Raw genomic sequence first — 23,633 nt, 5'->3', positions numbered from 1 at the left:
ATCTAAAATCAAACAGAAAAAAAAAGGGAGGGAATAAGAATAGAACAGTAAATTCTGAGGCAACTGTAATAACACTAATAGGTGTATAGTTGGCATCTCCGAATGCGGAGACAGAAGAGAAAAAAAAATTGGAAGAAACTGTAATAATGGAGTAAAATTTTCCAAATTTGATAAAAACCATAAACCTACAGATCGAGGAAGCTTAACATCCTCCAAGCACAAGATTTTAAAAATTACATTAAACTATGTTGTTTCCAAACTGCTTAAAGTCAGTAATAAAGAAAAATATCTTAAAAGTGGCTAGAGGGAAAAAGATACCTCATGTACAGAGTAATAAAGATAGTGGAACAACACCTTTAGAGTATTAAAAGAAAACTGTCAGCATAGAATTTGTTGTCTAGCAAAAATATCTTTCCAGTTTGATGGTGAAATTTAGGGGATAAGTATGTTCGCTATTATTCATTGTGATAAGAGTTTCACAAATATATACCTATGCTGTCAGAAGACAGAGACCTAAAAGACCTGGACCTTGATGCATGGCTGTGCCCTCCACCACCCCTAAAGGACTACAGGGAAGTTAAAGCAAAGCTGTGGGCTAGAGGCAGGAAGGACCCTCAGAAGCAGCAGCCTCAGAGAACGCCGCATGTGGAGTATTAGACACAGTGCCCATCATCTGGTAATCCAAACCAACTCCATTCTGGAAATTCAATGGTCCCAACCAGGCAGTGCTTCCATGCACTGACAAAAGGAAATTTAATCCTTTATTGAGAAAGCACCGTAATTCTAGACCAAAAAAAAAAAAAAATCTGCATAGATAATTTTTCAAGGAAAATGAGTTCATAGGTTAAAATAGCCATATCTAAGGAAATATGGCACTTTGAACAAAAACCAACAGAAAAACAAAAAGGAAGAAAAGATCCATTAATAGAGGAAAAATATCTATGCTTATTATATTTAAAGGATGAAACCGAGTAAATATGCAGGCAAAAAGTAGGTAAAGAATACAAAGGACCTTTAACTTTTTTTGGCAACACCCTGTGAACCTCTAATTTCATATCTCAAAACAAAAAGTGTTTTAAAGGGAAAAGGTAAACTGGCAGATTTAAGTTTTTAAATGCAACGGATGGGTTTTAATGGAAGCTTCACATGGTTAAAGAGAATAACTTGAACTGAGATTGTTCAGAAGAAAATGCCTCTGTTTTACGTTTTGGACTTAAAAAAAAATGAGAAAAACACATAAGTTAAGAGACATGGAGAACAGTGTGAGGGGATCTAACACACATCTAATTGGAGTTTCAGAAGAAACAAGAAGGGAACAGCTATATTATCTGGAAAGATTACTGATTAAAACACACAATCCAAAGATTGAGAAAATCAAACCAAAGGAGGAATCTTAAAAAGCAGTCAGAAAACAAAGATAGGTTACCTGCAAAAGAATTACATGTAGAAAGTTTGCTGACCTCTTAAGAGCAAAAAGGAAATGTGCTTACAAAGCCAATGTGCTAACGAAAAATAACAGCAGTCTACACATAAAACGCTACACACAGCAAAAATATCTTTCAAATACAAGAGCGAAATAAAGATATTTTAGACAAACTAAAACAAAATTCACTGAAACTTATTAATAAAGTATTCAGTCAAGGGACTGAACTTATACAAGCCACCTTCTCTAACCACAATGCAATTAGATTAAAACTCCATTAAGAAAAAAGATATTTTCCATGTGTTTGAAAGTTAAGAAAAAAAAACTATAGCTGACTCTTGAACAACGCGGCTTTGAACTGTGGGGATCCACTTATATGTGGATTTTTTTCAACAAATATATAGTTGGCCCTTGTAACCCTGGGTTTTGCATCTGTGAACTCAACTAACTAAAGACTGAAAACAGCATTTGTGGTAATTGATTGGGACTTTGTGGGTGTGAAAGGCTGACTGCATGCATTGTTCTACACCACTGTAGCTAACGCACTTCAGCATCTTCAAATATGGTATCTGCAGGGTGTCCTGGAACCAATCCCCAGTAGAATCAGAGAGATTGCTATGGTTAAGTTTTGGAGAAGTCAAAAGTTACACACAGATTTTCAACTACATGGCAGGTCATCATCTTTAACTGTCATGCTGTTTAAGGGCCAACTGCAGTCTTTCACCTATCCACTGTTCAAAAAAGAAACGATGGAAACTAAAAAATATTTTGAATTGAACTATTAGAATACCTTGTATCGAAATACGAGATAGGGCTAAGGGAATACTTAATAGGAAATTACCATTTATTAGGAAAAAAGGGATGAAATTCAGTAAGCATTCATCTCAAGAAGGTAGAAAAAAGTAAAATAAGTCCAAAGAAAGTAAACAGAAAGAATTAAAATAAAGAAAGAAAATAAAGCAGAGAAAATATACAACTTAGTGGACATCAAGCCAAAACTTGGTTTTTTGAAAAGACTAAGATTGACAAATCTGTGAAAAGAGTGATCAAGAAAAACAGAGAAGGTATAAATAACTAATATCAGGGACTAAAAAGAGGTCATAATCACTACAGATCTGAAGACTTTAAAAAGATATTGACATCTAATATCAAGAAATTGAAAAATTTAGATAAAATGGTCATTTATTTAAAAATATAACTTTGCAAAACTGATACAAGAAATATAAAACCTGTACCACAAAGAATCTGAATCTATAGTTAAAAAATAAATATAACCAAAAAATTCCTATCTAAAATACATATCCTAAAGAAACACATGCATGTATCCCAGGAGACCTAAAGAAATATTCTTATCTTTTATACTAGCCCAAACAACACAAATTACTATCAATAATAGAATGAGTAAACTATAGCCAAGAGGTTGCCAAACTTTCTTGGATCATGATATCATTTAGTGTTCCAGCAATTTTTTTTTTTCATTTTTCCATTTACCAAGTAGGTAAAAACAAAAACAAAAACAAAAACAAAATCCAGATTTTTAAAGATATTTTAGTTATTCTTTATATTGCATTTTTAGGTACTTCTCCCTACGTATATCTTGTGATTTAAACCTTTTTAAAAGTGTGCAGTCGTTACTGATGCCAGGAAGTATTAAAGGGTATGGACACCACAGTAAATAAGAAAAACAGGCTCCTCTTCTATTCCTTACATTCCAATTAATGAGAAAACAAAAGTTTAAAAAGAGTGATATGATAGAGAAGACAAGAATAGCTAAAAATTCTAGACTGGGTACAGAGAAAAAGGTTCTTAAGAGTGATGACATTTATGCTAAGATCTCAAAGACGGGAATCAGCCATGCAGAGATCAGAGATGAACCACAGATGATCAGAGGCAGGTTTCCATTGCTGCAAAGGAAAATGACCAACCAACAGGGTATTTACTTTTGTAATAATTTTACCAATTAACATTTTTACTAACATACATTTCAACCTGTTATGTCCCTTTGCCAAATGGATAAGTGATCATGTTGAATGGTATGTTTCTTTCTCAAATCTCCTCTCCTGATATTCCCCTCCTTCAAGCTAACTCTTGGCCATATCCAATTCTTCTCTTTCTAGCCATAGCAATGATTCTGCTAGGTGACTGACTCAATGAGCCTATGAGCTCCTCAGATAGTCTGACAAACCCACAAACTATGATATTAAAATAAACAAGGCTTTTTTTCTCCAGCAAAACCAAAATGAATTAACTCCATTTTGGAGATATCACTGAAATGAACTACTATTGAACCATATGTTCAATTTCAAGTCTCATATAAACTATAAGACTCCAAGCTTTTTTTATTATGGTGTAGTTTCTTATGGTATTTTTATTATGGTATAGTTATTACCTGTATGGTACCTCGTACTTGGTGGGCAAATATCTACTAAACAAAAGAGCTGAATGCATACTGAATGAAGATCATTAAACAAGCTGCTTTTTCTGTGATGACAAATGTACCTCATGAAAACTATTTGCTTGGATAGGAAATCTTGATTTGTCGCTACAGTTCTAAATCTAGCTTCCTGAGAGGACTGATGGTAGATTTAAATTTACACGTCATTTCTACCAGCTATTTGGATCTTATCTGCAAGCCTATTTTAACTTCAGAAAAATTTACAGAAAGAAAACCTAAAAAATCCATTTGGCAAAGGTTCTTCTAAAGTAGTGGTTCTCAACCTTCACTGAATAACAAAAACCATCTGGGATGTTTTACCAGTTCTTAAAATACTGTAAAAAAAAAATCTTGATACCCACGATGTAATTTAATATCCTTATTAACCAGTGTGAAGTAGGACTAAGGCATCAATATTTTTTAAAGCTCTCTAGGTAGTTTTAATATACATCTATCTGGATATCCACTCATCCATCCATCCATCCATCCATTTTTTAATTTAAAAGTCTAACTCCAAGAAAAGCTATTTCTTTAGGAAATTTTACTTAGTTCAAGTGAACATCATTATAAACTCATACTCTTTAATAAAAATGTCTGATATTAGGTGTTAAGCACTCTCTCTTAAAATGCATCGATGTTCAAAAACAATCTACAAATACCCTTTTCTAACTATATACAAAAAATTGCAATTGGGGATAAAAAAAATATTAAGCTGAAACAAAGGTGACTTTCAGTCATGACAGAATAACAGGTACCAGACTAACCCTGACACCAAAAACTATAAAACGAGACAGAAAAATATGAGGCAACTCTATTCAGTCACTGGATCACAGGCAGAGAAATTCTACAGTCCTTTGGAGAGTACCACCATCACCTTGCTTCTCTGTCTGCAGACAATTTCATGATAACTGGCATGGAGAGCTGGAGACTAAGCAGAGTACAAGAGTCTCTTTGAGCTGAGGAAGCAGAAATCAGGGTGAGAAACTACTGAGTAGCTGGAGTCCATGGAGCAGGGCACTGGAATAGAGGGGGCTGTGCAGGTAAGGCTGAAGAGTGGGGGGTAAAGAAGGAAGGGAAGATATAGAACAAGTGAATTCCTCACAAGTCCATAGCCAATCCCTGGGCTGTACATGCCCAAGATGAGATTGTATAAGACTTAAAGAGAGCAGCTGCTATGAAGTTGACAATGGAAGAGAAAAACTAGAGGTCAAACAGCTGAGCCAGCAAGGAAAGAGACTGTTCACCTCCCCAGACTCCTACCTGAGAAACCAGAAAGGCCGTATCCTGAAGGAAAGAACTAGGAATAAGTTCTGCCTGTCCTAATAAAGCCTAAAACCAAGCCTTCATAAAATCTTTCAACAAATAAAGAGTTTAGAAGTTGAGTCCAATCAAGTTAGAGGCTTGAGAAATATCTTGGGCTTTCCACAGGTCATCCCTCTCAAAGTGTAAAACCACGCTTACACAAGATCAAGGTAATCAGCCAGTAATTTAACTGCCTGCTAGAACAATCAACGGTCTGCAAAGGAAGATAAAAGAATCCAGAGTTTCTATAATGCATCATCCATAATGTCCAAATCTCAATAAAAACTCTCTAGACATTCAAGAAACAGGAAAGTATGCCTCAAAGAAAAACATACTTAACAGAAACCGACACCAAGATGGTCCAGTGTTTTACTCAACTAACACTTTAAATGGACTATTACATATTTATTCAAAACTTAAATAAAAACAGGTTCTTAGTGAGTGAACTGATACGAAATCAGCAGAGAAATGGAAAAATGAAAATTCTAGAAAAGCATAATAATTTAAATGAAGTAACTCACTGGATGGGCTTAGCAGCAAATGGGAGATAAATGAAGAAAGAATTAGTGAAAATGAACATAATGAAAAGTCTGAAGAACAGAGAATAGGCTGAAAGAAAATGAACAAAATCTCAGGGACCAGTGTGACAAAATCAAAGAGTGTACCATACATGTGACTGGAGTCCCACAAGACAGTAAGAATGTGGTCTTAGTAAGCGCAGATTTACTCATGACCCTCATTTCAGAAGCAAACTCACTCTAACTGTGTAGCATTCATGCTGCCCATGCTGACAGAGCTAATGGAACTAAGGAGCTCTGAGAAGGCGTGAAGTGCAAGGACCCTCTCTGTCTGTCATGACAGTGACTGGAGGATTACGGGATGCCTTCTAAAATCACAGGTCTACGCAGCTTTATCAATTTTAGACAGTTACAAGTAAACACACTATAATCCTCCTTACTTCTCCTACCATGCCCAATCTAATTTTATCATAAAATAGTGTTTACATTACTCTAAGATCTCAAATTCAGTATGGCCAAAACTTAACTACCAATTCCCTAAACACACCTAACAAACCACATCTTCCCAGTCTTTCCCACCTCAGTAAATTCAATCTTACCCTTCCAGATACTCTTAGTAACCAGAAAGCCCAAAATCTTGGCGTTATTGATACCTAACTCATCCAATTCATATAACAGCAAATCTATATATCACAATTTCAAGCACTGAATCCAAATTCAAAATATACAGAAATTTGACATATTATTATCTCCTATGTTAGCACTCTAGCACTCCAGCTAAGCCACCACTATTTCTTGCTTAAATTATTGAAAACAGCCTAATTCTGTCCTTGCCCCCTTAAATCTCTCCTCACCATAGCCAGTGTAATCCTTTTAAAACAATGATCAGCCAAATTATCCCACTTCTCAAAATCTTTAGTTTAAAAGCCAACATTCTTTCAATGTCTTACAAAGCACTAAATAATTTGGCCCTTCTGCCCCTCTAACCTTACCTGACACCAATTCTCCTGTTGTTCATTATACAGTTCCTCAAAGATGTCAAGAATGCTATTATCATTGGCCCTTTATACTTGCTTTCTCTCTACCTGAAACACGTACCAAATTTAAGCAGGGCTTGCTCCTCTTCTTCCTTCAACTTCTACTCAAATCCCATCTTAAGCCTTTTGAAACCACCCTACTTAAAATAAAAACCTAACCACCAACATGCTCACATGCCCTGTCCCAATTTCCCAGCTTGATTTTTCTCCATAACAATCATCATCTGGTAATATTTAATTTGAAAATATGTATGTCCTTGGGGACAATGACTTTGCTCTGTTCACTGAAATATATACCATGTCTGGTACTCAGTAGGCATGCAACTATTGGTTGAATTTAACAAACGACTTTGAAAATATTGTCCAATGATGAGCCAAAGAGTATAATAAGAATAATTTTTCTCATAGGACTTTTTTTGAGGAATGAATGCCCTTTTTTCTCATTTGCTTAATGTACCAATCCCTAATGCTTCTCATGCTCCATCAGATATGTAAAAAACTTGTAATATTTCTCAAATCATCTAATAAATTTAATAGAAATGGTTCCATTTTTTCTTGGAGACATCCTTCATGGAGTCCTCAGTCTTCATGCTTCAGTCCAAACCAGCTACTGCACAGCTGTTGTTCTGGACATTCTCATTCACTTTCTCGGTTTACTATCATTTTTGTGGATCACATTCTCTAACAGCTCTCCAGGAAAAGGTGCATGAGAGACAGTTTCTGAATCCTTGATGCTGAAAAATGTCTACATCTTATTCTCACACTGACTAATAGTTCAGCTATAAAATTCTAGGCTGAAAATGTTTCCCTACCACCACTCCCCAACTTTTGAAGTCACTGTTCCAGCATCTTCTATCTCCGGTATTGCTATTTTTAAAAATCCTATTTAAATTCCCATTTCATATTGCAGGTCAACTATTTCTATTCTTTGGAAACTTTGTTTATCTTTCATTTTAATCCATAGTGTACTGTCATTCTATGATGATATATACCTTCATACGGGTTTTTTTTTTTTTTTTATAATCAGTGTAGTGGGCCTTAAATGAGTCATTTCAGATGGAAACTAGGTTCTTAAGAGAATTTTTTGTATTTCTTATTTGATCATTTCTTTTTCTGTAATTCATACTGGTTGGCTGTTGGATCTCTTGTAATTTTATCTTTTAATTTTCTCTTTATGCTCTATTTTCTAGGAGACTAGAATTTAACTACTAAATCTATTAATATTTTACTTCAGCTATCATACTTCTCAGTTGTTTTCTTATGTAAATTACTTCTTTTTCAGAGATTCTGTCCTTATTTTGTAACTAATAATAGCTTGTCATATCTTTCAGGATGACATAAATTTGTCTGATTTTATATTTCTTTTTGTTCCTATACTATCTTCGTGTCTTTTCTTTCAGTGTACCTTTGTGCATGGCTGTAGTGACTAACAGTGGCTCATATAACAAAACCACATATGGGCAGCTGATGGTGTTCAACAGTTCAACATTAAAGTTAGAATCTCTGAAATGATCTTGCCTTTACCTCATGGTCATATAATGGCATCACAGTTCCAGGTTTCACATCCAAATACAAGAAAAGAAAAAGGCAGAAAAAGGCAGACACCGTAACATTTGTCTCATTTATCAGGAAGGCAAAGCTTTCTGAAAATTACGCACAAAGCAGAATTCTCCTTAAATTGTATGGGCATAAAATGTGGACCAGGGCTACCCTAACTCAAGAAATGCTGAGAAAGGGAAGACTTAGCTTTTCCAGTCTCTATATCTGACGCCAGACAAGAGAGAGAAGAGTTGAGAATTCTCAACATAGCCCACGATGTATGGCATATGGCATATGATAGTGGCTCTCCACAAATGTCAGATGATCCCTCTGTTCATTCATATTTAAATATATTTAAAAACTGCTTAGAATCCGTGTGTGACAGAACAACTTAGGAACTCGTGGGCATTGCTGTAAGGCAATCTTTCTAATTAGAAATGAACCCCAAATGTCAATATTTAGAGGTCCTTTCTGATCATCCACTTTCTCCAGAGTGAAAAGGCCTCTAATTCCAGAAAGGGGACAGAGAGGGAGAGTGAAATGGCAAAGTGTCACTATGTGGAAAGAAGTCGGGGAAAGTGAAGTTCCCACAGTTTGGTGTATGGACATATTACTTAATCCCCAATTTCAGCCAAATCCCTCATCTCCACCCTCCATTTAAACCTAATATTCCCAAGACCAGAGCCTTTGAAGCTATTTATTCAAAGAATAAGCAGATTGTTGTCATACCTATTTTAGCTTTAGATCCTGAGCCATAGTAGGTTTCTAAGAAATACATGAGGTGGCTTCCTTGAAATCTCCTTTGCATGCCCTTGGGTTGTGTGTGGTTCATTCAATTCAACTAAGTCAATTATCAGATCCATTTCCCTGCTTTCAGGTCTCTTGTCTCATTTTTAGTCTTTCCAAATATATACTTTTTTTTTTTTATCCTTTTACTTGGAACAGAACTATTAGAGGGAAGAGGGGGTAACCTCAAGGTTTAACTGGAAACCATGTAATATTTCAAGGTACAAAATTTCTTAAAGTTCTGTAGCTGCTTTCCTTTTTGAGAACTTACAAAACCATAAAGAAAACCAAAGACCTCAATAAAGTGTTTTTAAAAAGAAAAAATAAATGTGTAGGTTTCAATGTTGGTAATAATAGGTAAACTGTTACTGAGCACTTACTGTGCTAAGCCCTTCACAGGTACAATTCTCATTAAACCCTCATAAAGTTGGTACATTTTCTCCATTTAAAAGACAGACAGACAGACACAGTTCATCATCTTTATCACTACATCATGAAGTAATTATCTTTTTAAAAGGTGGGGGACCCAAAAATACAATTACAGACTGTATAATTCAAAAATGATTATGGAATGAGGCTAAATTTTAATTAGAGGAAAATATACATCTTTCTGATAAAGAGTCAACATAAAATCTAAGTACAACAAAGTCGAACTAAGGAAAGAACAAAGATAAAAAAGAATACATTTAAAAAAAAATAGAATACATGACTTCAAGAACTGAATCAATAAAGTGACCAATAAATGATGCAAATGTATGGCCAAGCTAATAAAGAAATAAATTCAGTTATACTACATTATAAACACAAAAAAGATATAACCAACTTAATCCTGTTTAATTCTAAGCAAATGTGTTTTGAAAATCTCTACTAAACAGACAAGTTTCTAAGAATATATCACAATTGCATAACTGACTCAAGAAAAGGTAAGAAATCTCACCTGATCAATAAGCCCAAGAGAAATTAAGCCCCTTGAACTAGACCTACCAAGCCTTAAGTCTACATAGGGAAAAGGAGTGGGAAAGATGAACAGTATCAGATGCACGGAAGTGAACTGGTTTTAAGGCTAAATAGTTTTCTGACAGATAAGGAAGGTGTTCTATAAATTAAGAAATAACATTTGGAAAGGCAGAGAAATTTAAAACAGAGGGCTTCCTACTGTAAAAGTACAAGTAGGAGATAACAGATTATGTAGTAAAGAATTTAACCTTGCCCAAAGAAAGGTCTGGCCTTTGCCCTCAGCTACTAGGAGGGCACCTCTAAGCCCTTGAAATGTACTGCCTGATAAAAGTATCTTTGTTTACCTGGGCCCTTGGGTCACACGCTAACAATATGATTTATAGTGGGGGCTTTGGATCACAGGGTATTAGCTCAACCTCTGGAGCCAAAAACAGGTCAGTGACATGGACAATGAATCATATCTACATGACAAAGCTCCAAAAATATTTTGTACACCAAAGCTCAGGTAAGCCTTCCAGGCTGCCAATACTTCATGCACACTGTCACACAGCATTACTGGAAGAAGTTAACTATGTCCCAAATTCCACTGAGATAAGACAACTAGAAACTCTACATTCAGGACTCTTCTAGACTCTGCTCCAGGCATATTTCCTTTGGATGATTATAATCTGTATCCTTTCACTGTAATAAATGTAACCGTCAGCCTAACAGCTTTCAGTGAGCTCTAGCAAATTATCTAACAATTTTAGCAAATTATCAAATCTGAGGGTAGTCTTGGGAAATCCTGAACCTGCAACTGGTGTCAGAAGTGTGGTTGTGGGGACCCCGTAATTCTGCAGTTAATGTCAGAAGCGAGGGAGAACTTCTGGATTGCTCCCTAACTTCACAGTTGACGTCAGAAGTGGGATTCATTAGAATGACCTCGATTCACTGAAACACGTGGTTTGGGAAGAGGAAGAATGCAGAGATGGGGGTTTCTGGACCTTTGATTCCTGCCTGACTACGTCAGCACTCACGGTATGTAACTGCAGCTGCAGTTACTCAAAGTAAAAGCTACCAATGGAGTATAGAAATGGTAGACCCAACTTACTCCCTAGGAGTTGACTAACTGAATAAATAAGGAAATGCAAACTAGTAAGAAACAAACTAATTATACGATTGTATAATTAGTTTATTGTTATCTATAGTAGCTAAAATGAACAATGTGTTGAGACAGATCCTGACACTGGGCAAACCTCAGACTTCAGCCACTCTGAGCTATAGCCACTAGCCACAGGACCACTTCAAAGGGAAAAATTATGTGTAGAAAACAGCACCTCTCTGACCTATGGTCACAAGAAGGTAGTCCAGGTTGAGGAACAACAAAACCAAGAAACTAATGAAACCAGAAAGTACAGTGTGAAGGATTTGTCTCATTTTGTGGGTTGAATTGTCTGCTTCCTGAAGAAAAACCTTTACTAAAATATTGTGAGTGATTACTTATAGGCAGCATCTTGGTTTACTATATAAATATTATACATACTACTATAATACTATGTATAAATACTATAGAAGAGCAATGTTTGAGTTGATAAAGGATCCTAAACTCATTCCTGAATAACCACAGATAGTTATACATAATCCACACATACAGCTCATTCCCACAGCAGCTGGCTTGGTGGATTGGAGAAAAGCCCCTGTAAAGTCTTTTTACCCTAAGAGAGATGACTGTCCTCTGATAAATGGCAAGTGGAACTCCCCAGAAGAAGAAGCTGATGTGCTTCTTATGCAAGATGTGCTGGATTGGCATTATAAAGATCGAGATATTCCCCTAATAGGCCTCTTAGGTCACAGTAAATACTGTGATAAAGGGAGACCCTTTAAGAACAATTTGAGAAGCCTTATCAGATTTATTATCTCAGCTTCCCTTTATAGGCCTTACAAATGCTAAGAAAATAAGAGTGGTTCATGAGAAAAAAGGAAAAGACCAAACAGGGAGTCAATGGATTTATCTGAACAGGATGGAAATCTTAAGGTGGCTATTAAAAATGGGATGAATAGAAGAGACACTGATGGGGTTGAAACAATATCTTAATGCAGCACTACTGAAGACTGGGTAGACCAATGGGAGTCACTGTGGCTCCCCAATATCAAAGGGCCCTAAACAACTCTCCTATATTGAAGAAATTTAAAAAGCTGAAAGGCAAAGATGTCAATGAGAAATCTGACCTCAAATTGCCTGGAGTGACTGTCCTATGGATTAAGCAAATTAAAGAATAATGGAGAGGGGCCAGAATCTTCTGGCTCAACCTCCAGCTGGAGAACCAAAGCAATATGCCCTAGTGTGAGTAAAACAGCCAAGGGACAGATAAGGAACATTTCTGGGACTCCTTGACCTGGAAGCCCAATGTGCTTTGATTCTAAAACAGCTGAAGTCCAAATGGGTACTAGGCTGAATTGGGAGGAAAAACAATGGTCGATAGGATTAAGGTGAAAGTTTGGATGAAAAATGAAATATCTGAACAGACTTTATGTGAAATGATTATATTTCCTTTACATGACTATATTATTGGGATGGATATGTCTGACTGATATTGTAAAACAGAATGCATATAAGTGTTCACTTTAAGGCCAGTCTTGATTGGACATGCTAAATGAGAACTACTAGAACTATCAGAACCCATAGGAGCTGTTAGTCTGAGAAGTATGGAAGGATATCTGACGGACAAAAAAAGATTACCACTTAATAACAACCAGAAGCTGGAGTGCTGGTACCAATGAATTCTCTATACAATAACCCTGTGAAGCCTGTGGAAAAAACAGATAGCTAATCAAGACTGACAGTAGACTATTAAAGCTTGAATAAAGTGGTGCCACCATTGCATCAACTGTCCGATGTGGTTTCAACAGTACAAAAAATATATACAAGAGGCTAAAGGAGACTGGTATTCAGTGATCGATCCTGAAAGAGTTTTTCTCTGTCTTGACCTCAGAAAAGGGCAAGAACAATTTTCCTTCACATGGAAGGATCCCAACTTACATTTACTATATTGCCATAGGGTTATTTCAATTCACCAGCTTACTAGTCTAATTTGATTAGAAGGGATTTAGACTTGATGCAGATCTTGAGTATAATACTCTATATTGATGATATAATATCAGAAACTAAAGACGAAGGAAGGTGATTGTGTGACCAACAGAGGCTGCTGATAAATCCAGCAAAGGTCCAAGAACCTGCCCAAATTGATGAAATTCTTAGGAATAACTGAGGCAGGAACCACCCTTGATATTCCATAGGTGACGAAAAATAAACTGCTTTTTCCACCTACCTCTAGAACAAAATAAGAAGCCCGACTTTTGGTTAGTATATTTGAATTCGGAACGACGCATATTCCTCGTCTGGTAACATTACTAGTACCTAAATCAATATAATGACCCAAACGAAGGCTTGTTTGAATGGGGGCCTGAAGAAAGGCAGGCCATGTATAATTGCAAAAAGTAGTCTCTTTCTTGATGCTTTCTGGGCCCCTATGATCCACACTAAGACATGACTTTGGAAGTGTCAGCAATATGGATTACGCAGACTGAAGTTTTTGGCAAAAGCCTGTAAGTGCCACTCAGAAATGACCAGAACATTTCTGGATGCTGTGGTAAAATACATGCCATTTAAAAAGAAAGTTACTGGCTTGCCATTAGGCATAACATTGAGATCGACTCTCTGACTGAAGAACATAAAATAACCTCAAAATCTGAAATACCCATAATGCCTTGGGTGATGAAATGATTATATGTGAAATGATTATATTTCCTTTACATGACTATATTATTGGGATGGATAATAAGGAAGGCAGTACCAAGAAGAGCTCCGTATAAATAGAAGTGGTTTGTGCGAGAACATGCAACCAAGAGGATGCAAAGAGGTATTTATGGTATTTATGAGCAGGTGGCTAGCCTCTTTTCCCCTAAGTATGACTGTGGAACCACCCGAGGGGCTGCTGAGTCCTGTGATCAAGCCGATAGTGCCCTATGAACAACTCTATATTAACCAACAAAGAGTTGCTTGGTTTATGGATGGCGGTTCCGAGGAGAAGGGACAGCACTCTGTTTGGAAGGCTAGCACTCTGACTCCAGAAGGTAACAGTGAATCATATCAATGAGCTGAATTGCATGCTGCTGTTCTCGTGTTTGGGTTTTTATTGAACTCTGTAGTTGGTTTCAAAAGTGAGGGTGGTCTTGTAGACTGTTTCCTAACTTCAGATGATGATGAGAAAGGCTCTGGCAAGACTTAAAAATGTATGCTATATTGAACACTTTAAACTGTGACTATGGGAGACCACTGTAGGATATTTAAATGGAGGCGGGGGACTAGACTTCGGCAAAAAAATCCTGGCAGCAATGAGGACAGAATGAATTTAACAAGGAAAACCTCAAAGCAGGGAGACCAGTTACAAATGTGTTGTAGAAACAGGTACCTATGCTTTTAGGTCTAATGACATGGGTTCCACAGTAGTCTATATCCAGAAAAAACATAAAGTGTAAACTAAAGAAAAGGGAGAAAAGACTCAAGAAATAATTAGGACTTGGATATAAGTGATAAAGGAAAATGGTGAAGGAAAGGGAAGAATCACAGTTAAAGTTTAAGGGAGGGGTGGTTCAAGCATTCTTTCAAGAGAAAAAGGATGCCATCTTCCTATTATTTTTGCTTCTCATATCAATTTAAAAAGCCGTAAGAAATCTAAGATGTTTCAAAGATCTGACTGCAGCTTTGAGAGAGGTAATCTAATGTCTTGCTGAGATTATTACAAGACAATCAATGTTAAGATCGGGCCCCAAGGTGAAGGCAACCACAAGATTAGTAACTCAAAACACTAGCCAACTTGCAGTTAAAATAAAACATTCTGGAACAAATTTTAAAAACAGAAAAACTTTAAGTAGCATTTCCAAACAAATGTTCTGTAGAACAGTGAGAGCTGCCTTGAAAAAGAATGAAGAGCACTACCTTTATGTGGTCAAGTCTGAGAGATTCCATATACTGTATTCTGTATTCGATGTACCACACTGGGAGAAAATGAGCATATGAGCTAACAGAATCTGACTGCCTGTGTTCAAATGTGGAATCTGACTGCTGTGTTCAAATCCTGGCTCTACCACTTACTGTGAGACCTTGTACAAATTACTAATGCTTTCTGTGAGTAGACTCTCTCTCCTATAAAACAGTCACAATACCAGTACCAGCATGGCGTGGATAGTTAATGTGAATTAAACAAACATGACAACAGTCAGAAAAGTGCCCGGCATAAACTGTGGATGCAATAATTGTTAGAGATTAGAATTAATGTATCCCCTTCTTTAAGAGAATCCTAAATGAATTCCAATGAAATCTAACACTTAAAAGCTCTAAGACATCTGACAGTTAAGGAACACATTTAAGTGTAGTTAATTCAACTTAATCTACCCTTTTTTGGCAGGAGATTCATAAAACTTATTTCCATCGATTTGGCAGAACTGTTTTAAGAAAAACACTTCAGAAAATGGTGTACGTGTAGGCAAAATTATCTTTTTAATTGTAATAAATAGATACCACAGAAACTGAGAAATTTACTAGAGGATTCTGTTATACAACTGACTAGAAATCACAGTACATTTCCACAACAGTTTTAGATGTAACAGATTGGTGAATACTAATAGTGAATACTATTGAATTCTGAGGGTAAAACAGGGTTGAAATACTAAGCTATGTATTAAATAATTAATAACTCACTTAGATGTTTATAAAGCACTAGTTTTTCTGCAAATTATTTATCGAATGAAATCAGTAGACTTATGCTTTAATGTTAAAATGGTAACAGCTAGCCATATCCATGCAAATACTACCTCTTTAGACAGCCCATAGCCTAAATACCACAGTACACTTGAAAAAAAGTGTATTTGAACCAAAGGCAGAGCAAACAAAGAAATACATCTCCATTCTTGCAAACCCAAACCCATGTCATGATACATTTTTAACCAATATTCATAAGACTATTAAATATGAATGTGGAAGCTATTAAATAATTTATCAAAAACATCTTGCTTTAAGAAATAAAATATACAAAACTGAGAATTAAGATGCTAACAAAATTATGGAATAAATATCTGCTTTAGGAAGAATAATTTTATAAGAACTTTTTATAATATTTCTTGATAAGCAATTATGACTTCTGTACCTATGTTCTTTGTGTTCCAATAGCTGACAGTCTCTACATGTCAGTCTATCACATGTTTCACAGAAAAGTTTCAACTGTTCTTGTTTGTGTACAGGGCAGAAAACAGGGCGCTGACCAGATGCTCCAACAGACTCTGTAGTAAAATAAAACATATATTTTTAAACTAAACAAAAAGTTTGTCTAACGTTCTTATTGATACTGGTATCCAAAGCTTATAAAGAATACGCAGAAATGCTACAGGGGCAAAAGAGGGAGATTAATAGTAATCATTAAAACTGCTTCTATCTTACCTGAGACATCTTCTTTCTTCCTGATCAAGTGATCTTTAGTGAATTTTACTCTTTGATGTGCTTCAATACATGTCTTACATAGCCACTCTCCACATTCTACACAAAAGCCAACTGCACTTGCATTGTCTTCACAACTAGTACATACCTAAAAGAGGAAATAAATACTAATCTACATTAAATTTACAAAATGTAGATCCACAAAATAAAAAGATGAAAACTTTCTAATTTGCTCTCAAATTATATTAATTCATTATACCTAGAATAAAATTATTTTGTTATCCATTTGTCTTCCAATGAAATCCTTTTCCTTCCACATCAAACATTCGGGTGGGTCAAAATATAAGTCTCAGAACACAAAATCTACACAAAATTTGAATTTTTAAGTAATGATTTTTTTCATCTCAGTTAGGTCTGAGGGTGTAGAATAAAGATATCTTTTATTCTCAATTTGAAAGATGGAATTATAGCAGAACTACCCCAATTTATGTAACAATCTAAACATGTTTTTCTTATAATTTACATTTCGATATCAAGATAGGAATATAAAGAAAAATTAAGAAGCATACCTGTTCTGATTTCTCATCAGAACTGCTAGGAGCTTCAGATGTATCTTTCACAAAATAATTATCCACAAGGTCTATCTGTCTGCATTCTTGGCGGCATACTGGGCACCGTATTACACCAACTACAACACAAAAGACAACATTAAGAAGTATTCAGGAAAAAAATAAGAAAATTGTGCATGATGTCCATACAGAAACTACTCATTCAATATGTCACAGATAAGACCAAAGAAATGAGTATTAAGAGCTGAGTAAAATAATCCACTGGGTTATTCCATTGGGAGAAAAGGATAACCTATTTAGGAAGAAATAAACATGCAAAAGAAATTTAAGGTGCTTCTTTATTACAGTATGTGGTTGGCTGAAAAATGGTCCCAAAAGATGTCCAGGTTCTACTCCTTGGAAAACCTGTCAGTGTTACTTTATACAGCAAAGGGGACTTTGCAGATGTGATTAAATTAAGGCACCTCAGATGGGAATGCTGCCCTATATTATTTGATGGGCTCTGTCATCACAAGTGATCTTGTAAAAGGGAGGCACAGGGAAGATTAGATTACAAAACAGGAAAAAGCAACTAATAATGAAAGCTTTGGAGATAGAGCCAGAGGCCAAGAAATACAGGTGGCCACTATGCGCTAAAAACCAAGGAAAAAGATTCTCTCCTCAGAGCCGCCAGAAAGAGCCAGACTTGCTGACAGACTGCAAACACTGACTCAATCTCAGTAAAACTGAATTCAAACTTTAGCTTCCAGAGCAGTAAGAGCATAAAATGTATTGTGATAAGGGACCAAATTCATGGCAATTTTATTATAGCAGCAATAGAAATACGCACTCTATCGTCTTTAAATTCTGACTTGGTTCGCAATTACCCTAATTCACGCTAGTGTGGGAAGAAAGATCATCTGTGCTTTAACCTGCTAGTGTTCTAGCATCTATAAAAACAGATAAACCTGCTGAAGTAACATATGGAAGTTAAGAACTAAAAAACAGCACCACAATCAACACAACAAACTGATTACTATGTGTCAGCCATAAAATTGATGATAACGTAAATGACACAATCCTTGCTTTCAAGAAGAAAGGGTTCAAGACTAGATTGTAATTTTTATCTTTTATACCATGTACAACCATAGGAAATACCACACAGAGACTAGGATGTTAACAGAGTCCTCAACAGCTGTGAGGGCACAAACTACAGAACCTTATATAGAAATTCTAATGGAAAATGAAAACTTAAATGTCATTCTAAAAGTAGGAATATCAGTCTCCTAGGAGACACAATATATTGTTAAAACAAACTCAAATTAATAATTATATATTTGAAAACAAAATACTGTTTTTATAACAAAATGCACACAAAGATATTGCTCAAAGGAAATGCGTAAAATCAAGGTTTCAAATTGAAGGAAGAAACAGCATAGTGAAGAGAGAAGTGAAAAAGAATATAGTTTTACATTTGTGATGCATGAGTTAAAAACGTTTCAAGAAACAGTATATCTACAAAGGAGATAAATGCAAGTTATTATAGAAGCAAAACTATGTGAGCGACTAACTTCTTACAGTGAATCAGGTAAGTTTTCACTGAAGAGGTGACACTTGAATATGCTTCTGAAGAATTAATATGCATTTACTCGTATGCAAGAAAAAATTTACTTGGCTGGCCTAAGTCCCTCAAACCCTGCACATTCCTAAGAAAGGCTGTCTTCAATACTGGCCCTTGACTGGCTCCTGGAAGATGACCTCTGAACTCTAGGAATATTATACCTGATAAGAGTGTTTTTGTATGCCTGAGGCACTAGATCTCCCTGTATTCAGTTTGACCTTTGGGGGTGGCCAGAGTCCAAGTAGGTGGTGTCAGTTCTATGGAGGCTGCACCCTTTCATGACTGATCCCCCTCAATAAAAACACTAGACACAGAGGCCCAGGTGAGCTGCCCTGGTTGGCAATGCTCCCCCGTACTGCCACACATCGTTACTGGGAGAATTAAGCATCTCCCTGTGCAACTCCACTGAAAGGAGATACCTGGCGCTTGCACCTGCTACCCCCTGGGCTTCACACCATGTACCTTTTCTCTTTGCTAATTTTAATCTGTATCCTTTTTTCTGAATCCTATGAGTCCTTCTAGCCAATCATTAAGCCTGAAGGTGGTCTTGGGGACGTCCAACTCAACTAGGAAAGGAAAACAGCAGCAAACCAAGAACAGCAGGTGCAAAGTTCACAAATGGAAAGAAAAAAGAGGAAGCTACAAAAGAGATATATATAATTATATATATGGCTAAGAAAAATGCAACATCTAAACTAAAGAATATTTTTGTTGAAGGATATAAAAGATGGAGAGACACTGTGATCTAAGTAAGAAAACACTCAATATTATAAGAGTATCTGTTATACCTATATAAATGAGTGATTTGATGCAAGTCATACCAGATGTTTCGGTTCTTTTGGGAACTCAATAAGCTGATTCTCAGATTCTTAAAATTTCTACTTCAATCCAGCAAGCTGACATCACAGTTTATGACAACACAAATTTATCTTTTTCTCATTCCAAACCCCTATTAAAATAACATTAAGTTATTTAGAATATAAACACAGTATCCAGAAAAATTAAGGTGGAGGAATGAGCAAGGCACACACATCAATATTCACACAATTTTAAGAAATGTAGATGCAAAAGCGTGTCTGAACATTGCAAAGGAAACCCGACCCAGATTACAAATGAAGTGAAGACTCTTACTTGCCATAAAAGCTTTCATAGAAGCTTGGAATTCAGAAATTTGATGCAAGAAAGAAGTCCTGATGAGACACAAGGGAATAAAATCAAGTCTGTAGACATCGGCAAACCCCACTCCTATGTTGACTACTTGCATTAGACAGGTTACCCAGCAGCCAAGGTGTCTTATCGCCAAAGCAAAAAGAGTTGAATCTTCTTTAGGGATCTTTTTGCTATTTGCTTCTATATTTATCAATCAAATTTAAAATTATACAAACGATGGCTTTGAAAAGGAGAGCCATTTTCCATTTGCGTTAAAGTATGTCCTTGTAATGAGTGTATATAAGTGTGCTCCCAACTCTCAGTGCTAGCCGTCATGGTGAGTTTTAATCACTACTCAAAACTGAAACCCAAACTCCAAAGCCAAAGCTACTGACGGGTTTTATGCATAATGTCCCTAGAACTGATTTCATTACTTCAAAGCTCAAGTTCTGAGAGACCCATTCATGCCTATTATATTAATTTATTTTAAATGCCAATTTACTAAAATGTATAATTATCAGGAAGTACGGGGATTCAGGGGGACTCTTTTAAAAAGGCCAAAATACACAATTCTACAAACTAGTTTATCACTGCAGTGTTAAGAATTCAGTTTCAGTAAACTGACTGGTAGACTTCCAATCAAGATGGGCAACTAAGCAGGTATGGAAAGACTACGTAATCCCCAACTCCAACACAGAAATGGCTAAAATATAACAAATTAAAGTGCGGTATGAAAAATATATAACTGAGTTTGCATCCAAGAAGGCAAAATTTTGAAGTGCCAGAAACAAAAACAGAACTCAAAGCCAAGTGGTGAGGCACTGACATAAGTGGGTGAGGTTCGGGCCCACTGCTGGAAACAGGAGGTAAGACAAAGGCTAAATAGTAAAACTAAACTCCCTCAATAAAGCCATGGGGGAGGCTTTAGGTGCCCTACAACCTAAAATTCTTGCCCTCCTTGGAGTCCTCCACAAGAACTCATCACACCAACTAAGCTTCATGCACAGATGTGTAGTCAAAGTTCATACTTATCTGCACAGAAAGGCCAAGCCAAGAAACTAATAAGAAGCTTGCCTCAACGTAGGTGAAGTGGAGAGCCACAGAGAGTGGAACAGCAGGCTCAGAGAGCATGGAAGCTCCGCACCCCTTCCCACATATCCTGGCCTATGCATTTCTTCCATCTGGCAGTTCCCGAGTTATACCCTTTTAAAATAAACAGGTAATCTATCCAGTACTTGACGACTCAGCGTAAGTTCAGGTAGTGATGCAACCACCACTCCTAAACCTTCTTGTCCTGGGCACCAGTTTTCCTAAGACTTCAGAAACACTGAATGGAAAACTGGGAGTAAATCTATTACGAACCAGAAGGAACCCAAGGAGTCCAGTCCATCATACTGGTCATCTTCCCTAAGGCTGAAGTCAACGTTTCTTTTATGTTTTATATACTAAGTTTAAGTTCTTATTTAAAATCTCATCTTTAATCTACTCAGAACTCCAAACAAAATGCCCACAAAACAGAAGTCATTAGCTTTGCTTCCTATCTACTTCTCTTTCTGGGATTCCTATTTAAGTGAATTCACATATTCATTCAACAACCATCCCCCCTCCCCCAAAAAGAAGCTTGCCTAGAAACTTATATACACAGAATCATATCATTAGAAAACCTCCCAACCCAGAGCATAAGTGGGACTCCTAGTGAAGATAAGCTCATAAATAAAACTACAATGTGCATGAGGAAACTCAATACTATTAAAAGTCAACAAACACAACCAAGAAATAACCACCTAAACCGCAGAAAATAAACCAGATGATTCATGGATAATTATGCAATTATTCGAAATGAGGTAAAAGTAATTTCTGCTAGAATGTAGTACGTTTTGGATAGATTGTGTTTAACTAGCATAGCTGTGAAGCTGAACAGTGTAAAAACCACCAGCAGATACATAGTTCAAATACGAAGTACAATTATAATTAGTGAGGGAAAACAGGATCAAGAACCCTCAATACACCAATATTTATGGGTCAAACGAGAAAAGAAGAGTTCTAAGATTCAAGAGATAGATTTCAAACATTTTTCAACTGCAAATCTCAAGAAGTACACTTTGCATCAAAAGCCAGTACATGACACATATGTAAAACCAAAATGAGAATCGAACAGGGATCAATCACTTTTTCCATTAACCACTTATGACTGACTTGTCATCACTTTTAGAAGTGATGACAATTTACTTTTAGAAGAACATACTAGGCATGACCTAATAATCTTTTCATTCAGCTCTACGTCCTCTTTCCCATACCCTGGAGCAGTGAGTCCAAACTTCCAGTCACCAACTCCCATTTCCTCTCACTTAGAAAATAATTATGAATGAAAAAATATAGATACATTTTCAAGTGGAGAAAGCAGTGGAGGGAATTTATACTTATGGCCTCTGATGACTTAAGTAGGCCAGATCAAGTAATGAGAGTGAGAGTCTTACAAACTGAGTGCTGAAAGTTTGAACTGACTAATCCAGGGAATGGGAAAAATAGGCTGAAGAGAATAAATAAGATTGTCAGGTAGTACTAAGAGCCCCCAGTCTGATAGGTATTACCATTCCTAAGGCAAATTCCCTGCTCCACCTTGCATCTATCTCCTGTTCGTCACTATGCCTTCCCTGTGCACATAGTAACAGCCATCTTGGAAGCAGTACACATTTACTAAGGTGGAGGAAGGTAAAAAACAACTAGAATTCTGAAGCAACAGGTCACTGATCTTTTCTACAGAAATTTTTTAACAATAGAGGTAACGACAGAAAGATTTTAGTATGAGCAGAAGGAGTGGAAGATACAGAATGTTGAATATATTGCCCATTCTTACAAAAAAAAAGTTGGCAATGAAGAGAAAGAAAGAGACAATGATTTGCTAAGAGAGGCACAATAAAGAATACTGCTTTATGTAGGGAAAAATTGAAGATATAATAAAGAAAATAACAAATAATTTATAATCGAACGAGCTTAAGGCCTACAAAATACTGTACAATGACATGTATTTAAATTATGCTGGTAAGTATCCAGCAAATTTCCACAAGTAAATTTTTATCATTAAATATAAAACTGGCTTAAGTTGAAGTTATATATGGCCACTTATGTGTAAATATGAACATATAAGACCTGACACTGATTATCAAATATAACAAACAAAATATATTTAGGAAATGCAATTAAGCATGAATGTTATAATGCATTTTGGTATTCTTTAAGCTTCTTAATTCTAAAAGATATATCAGTCTTTAAATTAACATTCAAAAACTTTGCATAATCAGAAAATTAGGAGTTCATTACCAAATACATCAATCCAATTCCAACACGTACATTATCTGAAGTACCCAAGTTTTTTCATTAACAGAAACTTATATAAATACATACTTTTTCATTGGTGATATGGGCAAGTTATAGCCTGCTAGCTATAAAATAAAAAACTCTGGAATTTTAAACGATAAACATTTTAGCTAGTAACTTATTAAGAATGACTTTTATACTTTAAAAAAAAAAAAAGGAAGAAAGAAAGAAAAAAGCTATGGAGATAGTATTTGGGCCAAAAAGGCCTAAAGTATTTACTAACTGGTCCTTTACCCTGCAGGACTGAATATCTAGTTTAAATGAATGATTTTTCAATTACCCAGGTAGAAACAATGCCATGTAACCAGAAACTTCAAGAATTCAAGTACTTCTTGAATTCAAGTACTCAAATCCAAAACTACAGGAAGTCCAAGTATCTCAGTGGGGATAGTTCACAGAAGAAAGGGCTTCAGTCTGTGTACACACATGTGTGCTTATGAGAAAACCTGCAAGCAACTAGGTTTTCTTT

General features: G+C 36.0%; 1 protein-coding gene across 4 annotated transcripts in view; it reads right to left on the bottom strand.

Annotated features, from left to right (window-relative positions):
• The window catches only part of TRIM33 (tripartite motif containing 33), a 58,727-nt gene extending 38,937 nt beyond the window's left edge, over positions 1 to 19,790 (bottom strand). For 3 of the 4 annotated variants that reach the window (XM_023535550.1, XM_023535557.1, XM_023535553.1), the window contains exons 1-4: positions 19,769 to 19,790; positions 17,038 to 17,156; positions 16,472 to 16,616; positions 16,182 to 16,314 (exon numbers count right to left, since the gene is read on the bottom strand). In XM_023535550.1, the coding sequence (XP_023391318.1) occupies positions 16,182 to 16,314; positions 16,472 to 16,616; positions 17,038 to 17,156; positions 19,769 to 19,787 (416 nt within the window). In that variant the 5' untranslated portion in view covers positions 19,788 to 19,790. Of the gene's footprint in view, positions 1 to 16,181; positions 16,315 to 16,471; positions 16,617 to 17,037; positions 17,157 to 19,425; positions 19,501 to 19,768 lie in introns of those variants that run through there. The other variant, XM_023535556.1, reaches the window with a different exon arrangement.
• Between the last annotated feature and the right edge of the window lie 3,843 nt (positions 19,791 to 23,633).

This window comes from Pteropus vampyrus, unplaced genomic scaffold (genome assembly GCF_000151845.1).
Source record: "Pteropus vampyrus isolate Shadow unplaced genomic scaffold, Pvam_2.0 Scaffold6, whole genome shotgun sequence".
Lineage (NCBI taxonomy): Eukaryota > Metazoa > Chordata > Mammalia > Chiroptera > Pteropodidae > Pteropus > Pteropus vampyrus.
The sequence above is the reverse complement of the archived record's forward strand: the minus strand, read 5'-3'. Positions and strand labels throughout refer to the sequence as shown.